Raw genomic sequence first — 8,808 nt, 5'->3', positions numbered from 1 at the left:
TCTTTCGCCTGGTGTACAAATCTTTTCAACGTCCTGAGGTTCATGTCGAGGCTCAACTTTAAGTGGATTTTAGCTGGAGGAATTCTTCTTGTGTTGATCATCTTATTCCTTGTGATCATGCTCTGCTTCATACCTGTAAGATCTCAGTATTTCACAATATATTATCTGGTTCTAAATTCAGGATTTGTGTTTTCATTTAATATGGATTGTTAGCTCAGTAATCCAGAAAGTTATTTTTATTTTCCTCACTGAGAAATCTCTTCTTTCTTCCACAGAGTTACCTCGCAATGAAGATCGTGAAGCCTTTGGCCTGAGAACTTCCAGAGAGACTGTTGTTTTTTCTGCAGCATAATCTTCACTTTTTTTGTATTTTGGTCTTCAGTCGTTTCTTGTTACTATAAGTGCCTTTTTTCCTTGTTTCTCTTTTGAAAACAAATCAGAACAAGTTTCTTGAGTTTTAGACTAAAGTAGAAAAAAAATTAGATTGTATATTTTATTTTCTTTTTGCAATACTATAAATTCCATTGTTCCAAACTCTGCATTTTGAAGACTTTTTCTACTGAATACAATGTGCTTCCATACATTTCTCTGACAAATAAAAAAATGAATGAGTGTAAAATTCTCTTGCATCAAACATCTGTTATTGCAACACAACATACATGATGAAAATGTTTTATATTCTTTGCAATAGAAACATTTCCCTCATTAATCAAACATCAACCTGTCAGGGGTCGTAACCTTTAACAGTAAAAGAGCCATTTAGACTCGTAAGCCTTGTGTGACCATTTATATTTGTGATGGAGGGAGCCAACTTTGTTTTTACAAATATGGAATTAGCTTTGTGAGAGAAGTAAAAGAACCAAACACACAAACACGTACCAAACACATATTTGCGCACGAACTCACATACAGAAACATACACATTAAAAAAAGAAAAAAGTACTGTACCTTTAAGGGTTTTACGACAGCAACGGAACTTACGGCACCTCCCCCTTCTCTCCAGTGTTTGATTGGTTTGTTTTTTCCCGTCAGAAAGCGGACTCCGCAATGGCGAAGTGAAAGTAAGTGCCCAAATTAAACGTTTTTCAGTATAGAGGTTAAATAGAAACTCTAAAAATACGTTTTTATTTCTTCTCCTCCAGCTTCTTTCGACAAACACACTTGCTCGATAATGTCATGTTTTTCCTAATCGATTCTGCCCCGCTAGCTTGATCAGGTACCAGTCCCGAAAACAATAGTCGAAGCTAACGCTTTGATTTATCCCTTCTCTGTTTTTAAACCGGTTTAAGATATTTTAGTTTTGTCACTTTGTTTCTGCACACCGTGTTTTTTTTTTCGTTAGGGATTTACAGAATCCACTTCTAATTTCCTTTATGTCGATATTTACTCCATTGCTAATGATAGATATTAATAACTTAGCATTCTTTATTCACTTGAACAGCTAACATTTGTAATTTTTGCTAGTTGTCCTTAAACTTTTACTAACTGGTATTATTTGCACTTTAGATGGACATATTGTGGATGCGATACATCTATTTGAATGTGTTTATTTCTGTTTGTTTACACCTGTCCTCAAAATCAGACGTGTTTGTTTGTTGTTATCGTTTCAAACTACTCTGTTGTTTATTATTAGCCACACAGGAATCATCTTGTATGATTTGTTTCTAAAGCAATGGACTCCCCTAAAAGGTAAAACATACAAAATTACTTTATTGATTAAAATAAAATAAAAAAAAAATGTAAGATCTGTAAACTATTTTCTGTCGTTGTTTATTCAGTGTTGATCCTGACGACCTCTCTCAGGAAAGAAACAACTATGTACTTCAAGCAGACATCAAAGATGAACTCGTCAGTGCACCACAGTTGACAGACATTACAAATGATCACGTATTGCAGGAAAACACCCAAGATGACTTAGTTTCTCAGAGTGTAATTGACGCCGCGTCTGCGGGTGAAGTGGACGAACCCAGGTTAGAAGACTGTAGAGGCACCGCCGGCTCCAATGGGCAGAAATCCAAGAGGTCCAGCTCACCTGGTCCTCAGCCTGTCAAAACAACCTGTGTGGCAGGAAATCCACCACTCACCCTTCACCTTAGCTCTAAAATAGTTGAAGGTACACCTAATGATGTGGAAATGCTGAGCCCTGAAAGTCCAGTGAGCAAGACGTTGAACATGAACAACTCTCTGGATGAAGAGGAGGATGGAAAGACGCTCGGAGAAAACCCTGGTTTTACGAGGACTCAGGTTTTGGAATTGGAGCTTCATATGAGTGATCCAGGAAATGCATCCGCAGAGAAAATCAATGTCGTTGCATTTGGCTCTGAAGGGGCAGATAAGGCAGAAACCAGTGATTCATCTATGACACAGCACTTCCTTGAAAGCCAATCAAATGAGGTTTTCAAAAGGTACTTATACACATTTTTTGTGTAATAATTTGCTGTTGTACCTTTTCTTTTGTTCTGTTGTTTTCACCAGATTCCTTAATCAGTAATCAACTTTTTGTTTTATAGCAGTGATTCTTCGACAAGTTCTTTGCACAACATGGATAAAAATTTTCGGGGGACGCCCATAGACGAGTTAAACCGGCTACCACAATGCGCCCCTCCTCTGTCTCACCTGAAAGCCGTCCCTGGACACACCATCACAGTCAGGGTGAGCAGATAGTAGATTTTCCTTCTTTATTTCAAACAGTACTATGCTTTTTTTTTTTAATCCAAGAAGTTCTAGATACATCCAGCATGAATTCACAAATGGAGATGCTGCTTTCTTTATAACCACTGTTTTTAGAAAGTAGTTTGTGTTTAAAGACTCACTCTGATAATCTTTTGATGTATTTTAAAAGTGTCCCCAGTGGTGTTTTAATTAGGATTATACTGTTTTTTGGTGGGTTTTTTGGGCAAAAGTCAAAAACTTGTTGTTTTTTTGGCACTTTTTTGTGCAGAGCAGCAATACTTCACCAGAAATGACTTGATCTTAGAGTTGTGAGTGGAACCGTTGACGTGAAGCAACCCCGTCCCCTCTTCCCATCACCCATAACTTGAATATCTCTGTTTACACTCTCTCCTGTTAGCTTACAGCCCCTCACACTGGTGCAAAAAGATGGCAAGCAATATTGTAGCTATCCAGCTGTACATTTTTAACGCAGATGCCAGCTTGGACAAGGAAAAGAGAAACCCTCATGGATCTAGTCGGCTTTCTGATGCAGCCAGGAGCTTTCTACATCACAAAAAAGTTCTTTTCAAAAAATATTTTTGTGTTTGCTCCTGATTCACACACAGAAATACTTAAAAATGCAAATTTAAACTTAATTTTCTTTATATATGTTCTTAATCATCAGAAAAATACCACTAACATGTTAAAAACACCCTAAACACTGTTTTTTTTGTCAGAGAAGATCTAAGAAAAATAGCTTTAAAGGCAATTTTCAAAGTTTTTTTTAATTTTTTTTATATGTATCAAGCAACTATAATGTCAGTTTTGGTAGCAAAAACATTTTAGATGAAATGTAAACCTTTGAAAAAAATCTTGTGGAAGTTTTTTCTTATATGTATTCTTAAAATCTTAAGAATAAACGAAAATCTTCAAGGTTCAATTATTTGATCTCTTTCCATACTTTCCTTTCTTTACCCCGCCATGTTGTTGGTTTTTGTTACAGACAGATCTCCTCAGAGAGGGTAGAGTTCCTGTCCCTTATCCCTCCAAGTTCCAAGATTCCTGGGATGATGTCCACGTGAAGATGCCCTGTTCTGAGAAAAATCTGTTTCCTATAGAGACTGAGGTACAGCAGGCTCTTGCTTTTGGTACTCATAGCAACACATTTACATACTGTACAAACAAAATTGTTATAGCAATTCACAAATATGGATGTTGTTGTTGTCACTAAGGACGGAAGCGGCTACCAAAGTCGGTGGGAACTCATCCATTCCTCCTTGCGAAGAGGGTTTAAAAGTTGTCTGGATGTCAGGGTGAGATTGATTTTAAATTTTGCTAGTTAAGTAAGTCGGTTTTATATAGTTTCATTCAGATTTCTTCTTCTAAAATATCGTGTTCAGAGAATAACATTTAATTACTTTGTGTGACCTTTTGTACAGCTTTTTTGTGACTATTTTTATAACCCCTCTCAGAATGTATTTTGAGTTTATACCACAAACCACCACCAGATGGCAGACTGTACAATGTTTATGGATATATAGAGAATTCAGCTCGCTGTTGTGCTTTATCTTTTGCTACAATATATCTGTTTTTAAGGTTTTGTAGAATCTTTATATTGATTTATATGATTTAATAAATCTGTTTTTTTCATTTAGGATGCAGTGTTGAAGTACAACATAGCCCACTCAAAGAAATGGGATTTCACTGCCCTAAATCTTCTTTGTACTGAGGTAAGCTGGTGAAAATGTCACATTTTTGTGAAGATATGTCCTTTTTTAACCGTTTTTTTTTACACATTTGCCTGTACTGGTCTGTTATTACATATTTCACAAACTCTATTGATCTAATTTCTTAACTGTTTCTTTCAATAAGTCCAATTTGTTGAGGGAATTGCCATAAATAGGTACTTGTAGTTTTCAAGAACAGAGAAATGAGTCGTATCAATAAAGCTTTAATCATGAGAAATATTACTTAGTACTCCAAGGATTTTTTTCTTTTGTTTTTTAGTTATTTTTTTGGTAAAGATAAGTAATTCTAGTATGTTTTTTAAATGCATGTTTGGTCAAATTCTTGCTTTCTTTTGACTGGAACAAAGCAAGTTGCATCTCCTCCTTTGTGTTTCATGGGAACCTCATGGGAACGCTGCACAGTTAGGACTGATGGGCACAGAGCATAGCAGCAGCATCTGTTGTAGGTGAACCAAGAGGATGTTTTCCCCTATTTAGTTCTTTTTCTCCATTCAGTCAGTTAGGGACCGCCTGCTATTGCATTTGTTTACTTTAAAGTTCATTATTCCGTTATTTTCACTGCACAAAAATAAACTTTTAAAACCGTTAAGAATTTTGATCATCTGTCACACTGACATTTGTTTTGTCCCGCAGCTCTTGTACTTTTTTTTGTCAACATTAATTTCATTTTTCAATTAAGAAAATTTAGTTTTTTGTTTTTTTCCTTTAAATTAAGTCCAGTCATTTTTTCTTGTTTTCCAAAATAATGTCACTGAGTACAGCTGAGATTTAGGAGGATCAATAGCGCTCTAAGCCTTTTAAAGCTTAACTGAGATTCATTAGGAAGCCTGGTTAAATCTAGAAGGACGCCGCAGACTGCCTACGGGAACGTTTTTAAAGTTAGCGACTGATCGTTCATTACTATGACCACGATTATGACTTTTTTTTTTTTTTGCTGAGACATTTAAAAGTACCATCTTAAGTGTTTAAACTTAGGCACATTTTTTTTTTTATTAAATGAGTTAACAATTTGCCAACAGTTTTTGGAGATTACCTTTTTGATGATTAATTCCTCATTAATTAATTAATTAATCTCACTTTCGTCTTCTATTACTACAACTTACATTTCTTTATTTCTTTTGATTTTCTGTATGTACAAGACACAATTACACTTGTTTCGTGTATTTTCTTATTTTTTAAGATTTAAACAACGTCTATTAATAATTTTTATAGACTTTATTCTTTATAATTCTACACATCTGTAATAATTTACATGTTTGTTTTCTTTTTAATTAATGTTTATGCTTTACTTTACCTTTGCAACTTTTGAGCCTATTTTTCCGTCTAACTTAAGGTCACAGACAGTACAGGGCTAGACATAAAAAAAAAAAAAAACAATCATCAAGACAAATAAACTACAACTCTGTTTGGTTACAAGGTCCTACATTTTAGTGGAGTTTAAAACATGTTTTTGTTTTAACACGACATCTGCCAGTTTTATGAATTAGACGAGGTTCAGGATTAATACCAAAATAACTAGTTTTTAAAAGCAAGTCCTCAGAGTAGAATATTTTTTTAAACAAATATATTCATATAATTCACATTTATTTGTTTATTTTTAGAATGTGTTAAGATAATATTTAATTAACTTGTCTTTTCTGTAATCTAGCAAAAATAATTCTCGCCTTAAAAATCAAAAACTGCCTAAAATGAGAAAATAAAACTGGAGCTTTTTACTTTAACTTATCTACATGGTTTATGACTCTACTCTTAATTCATTCCTTTATTCATTAGTGGCTGAAATAATGTTTTCTGGTGTAAAATTGCTGAAAAGATTTAATGTTTTGACCGTTCAAACTAAAGGGGGTAAAACAGGCAGGTCTTCCAAATGAAATCTTGTGCACCATTTTTGTAGCCCTGAGGTTATGGTGGGGGGATAAATTACCCCCAGGCCGATGATTGGCACCCAGTTCGGCGCTTCATATCCATCAGGGAGAAGAGTTATTCAAATGAGGAAATCATTTTATTTGATTTCTCTGCTGAATGGGGCTGTCATTGTGTCACATTGTGAGAAATCCGTGACGGCCGAGCCAAAAAAATACACTTCAGATCGTCCACACCTAATTTCCCACCACCGCTGTCCTGTCCAGCCGTAGATCTACGGTGTATATTTTTGGTGTTAAATGCAAACCAGCGGGGTTTGACTCTGCACCCAGTAAAAATGCAGGGGCATCATCTTTCTGCCCTCTTCCCGCTGCATCCCCAGCTTGCATCTATTAGTCCCTCAGGAGCACTTTATAATGTCTGCCAACTCATTACTCCTGACAGCATTTAGTTAGACCTGCTCAGCAGCCATGTAAACGCCCCCGGCCAAATTAACCGCAGAGGACTTCCTGTGAAAATCAAACCAACCTGCCACTCTCCCCACAATTGGCCGTTTGCATTTGCTCCAGAAGGCCCATTTAATCAGCACAAGCTCCCCTACTTACCTTGATGGAATAAGGCGTGTGATTGATGACGGTGACATTCGAAGCCAATACACTCCAAAATTATTGTGTTGTAAATCTGGGTGTATGATGGAATAACTCTCAGCTTTTTCTAGGACGACTGGAGATGGATGCTGAAGTGAGCTTACCGGCTGTGGATTCCCACTGAGATATTTCTCAGATTTTTAGCTCCATCTGGATGTGGGGCTTAATTTAAGACAGGAACATTTTAGTTTCTAGTCACTCAGATGTGTGGCTGAAACACATTCTGCATTTGATGTGGCAGTTTGGAAATTTTCAGACATTAGTCAGTCGTATTAATTTATCAACACGGAATTGCTGTTGAACTGCTATTAGATCTCTTACATTTTTCATCAGTAGCTGGTTTAGCTTTTATTTTATTTATTTTTTATGTCCAGTATGTTATTAAGAGTACATAAAATGCACCTTTACTAAGAAATGAATCACTGTAGAAAAAAAAAACGTCCATTTAATTGACTTTCTCTGAAACAACACATCAAAATTCTTCTGAAAAAGTTAATATTTAAACTAAATCTTATGGATAAAATGTATTTATCCATAAGATTTATTCATTTACAGTAAAGACTGACTTCAGGCCTCATGTTTTGTCTCTCCAGTACCTCGAACACATTGAGGTTCAACAGCTTTTTCAGGTAGTACTGCCTAAGATGGTTGAGCTAGCACTCAGCGCTCCTCAGCTCTGCACTATGGTAAGTCTTCTTAAATATATTTTGTAAACTGTAAGTTAAATTATTTGCGTAGGGAAGTCACTGTCTCATAGAGATGTCATCTCAACTTTCCTATAGAATAAATTTTTTTATCCTTCTGACTACCAGAGAAAAAACATTCCTCCAATTATTATATTTTAAATCAATAGAAAACTACAATTCCCAGAGCTCCACCCTGATGGGATCAAATGAGGATCAGCTAATTGTAAATTAAAAACTAGGTTGTAAAATTGAAAAACGGAAATTGTAAATAATAAAAAAAGAGAATTTGAAAACAATTTGACTACTGGGACTTGATTGACATTTGGTGATGGCGGTTTTGGGGCTCAGAACGGCGTCTGCTGTTGGCGCCACCCACATCGGCCCTCCTCGGATGTGCCACATGGTAGTAATAATGCGCTCCAAAATTTGGCCACATCAGAGGAGGGCTCAGGCTATGTTCAAATTCCTTCATTTAGTGCACTTTATAGTCCATTCCTCATTTTGTAGTGCTGCCCGAGACTACAATTCCAAAATCAAGTGCTCTGGAAATGTCAAAGAAGTCTTGGCAAAAACCAGTGTGCATCGATGCTCACTACATGAGCGGATAAAGACCACAATGCATTGCGTTTTGAGCAATTTCTGTGAAAAAAAAGTGTTTAAATGTAATTTTTAAATAAACTATCAATATTTTCATCATCAGAACACAGTGGATTCATTATTATGCGACATAAAAGGATTGTATTGAATTGAATTGAACTGTATTGAAAGGATAAATTCATCTGTTATGGCACCACAAAAGTCAAAAAGTTGCAATAAAAGAAAACTTTGATTGATATTGTTTTAACTGTGAAATAGGTAGTGTCAAATTTGCCTTTAAAAAAAAAAATAAATAAAAACAAAGAGTAAATGAATAAAACCTCTATCACCCGGTGTCAATCAGGTCTTGGTATCCAATCGGCTCAAAGCCCCACCTCCAGCCATTCAGTATTCAAGATATTTTTTTAAATTTTCAATATTTCATTCAACTTAAAACACATTTTTCCAAATTTCAATTTTTTTGTTACATTTTTGATATTTCTATTTCATGTACAATGCATACTTTCAAGTTTAAAACTGTTTCAAAATGTTCTAATTTTTTCTTTTTTCACCTTTACATCCTGGTATTTCATTCACTGTAATAAGATGTTGATTTAACCTCATTAACCATCAGTA

General features: G+C 35.4%; 1 protein-coding gene and 1 long non-coding RNA gene across 3 annotated transcripts in view; one reads left to right on the top strand and one right to left on the bottom strand.

The window, feature by feature from the left end:
- Nucleotides 1-1,080, bottom strand: part of LOC112161509 — a 10,878-nt gene extending 9,798 nt beyond the window's left edge. The window contains exon 1 of the long non-coding RNA XR_004949226.1: nt 949-1,080. This is a non-coding gene — a long non-coding RNA (uncharacterized LOC112161509). The remainder of the gene's footprint in view (nt 1-948) is intronic.
- Nucleotides 731-8,808, top strand: part of parga (poly (ADP-ribose) glycohydrolase a) — a 24,127-nt gene continuing 16,049 nt past the window's right edge. Inside the window, exons 1-8 of one of the 2 annotated variants that reach the window (XM_024296677.2) lie at nt 731-1,061; nt 1,634-1,689; nt 1,779-2,405; nt 2,514-2,652; nt 3,656-3,778; nt 3,885-3,965; nt 4,308-4,382; nt 7,504-7,596. In XM_024296677.2, coding sequence (XP_024152445.1) covers nt 1,673-1,689; nt 1,779-2,405; nt 2,514-2,652; nt 3,656-3,778; nt 3,885-3,965; nt 4,308-4,382; nt 7,504-7,596 — 1,155 coding nt within the window. In that variant the 5' untranslated portion in view covers nt 731-1,061; nt 1,634-1,672. Of the gene's footprint in view, nt 1,062-1,633; nt 1,690-1,778; nt 2,406-2,510; nt 2,653-3,655; nt 3,779-3,884; nt 3,966-4,307; nt 4,383-7,503; nt 7,597-8,808 lie in introns of both variants that reach the window. The other variant, XM_024296676.2, reaches the window with a different exon arrangement.

Source organism: Oryzias melastigma, linkage group LG15 (assembly GCF_002922805.2).
Source record: "Oryzias melastigma strain HK-1 linkage group LG15, ASM292280v2, whole genome shotgun sequence".
Lineage (NCBI taxonomy): Eukaryota > Metazoa > Chordata > Actinopteri > Beloniformes > Adrianichthyidae > Oryzias > Oryzias melastigma.
Note: the sequence above shows the minus strand (reverse complement) of the source record. Positions and strands in the feature narration are given on the sequence as shown.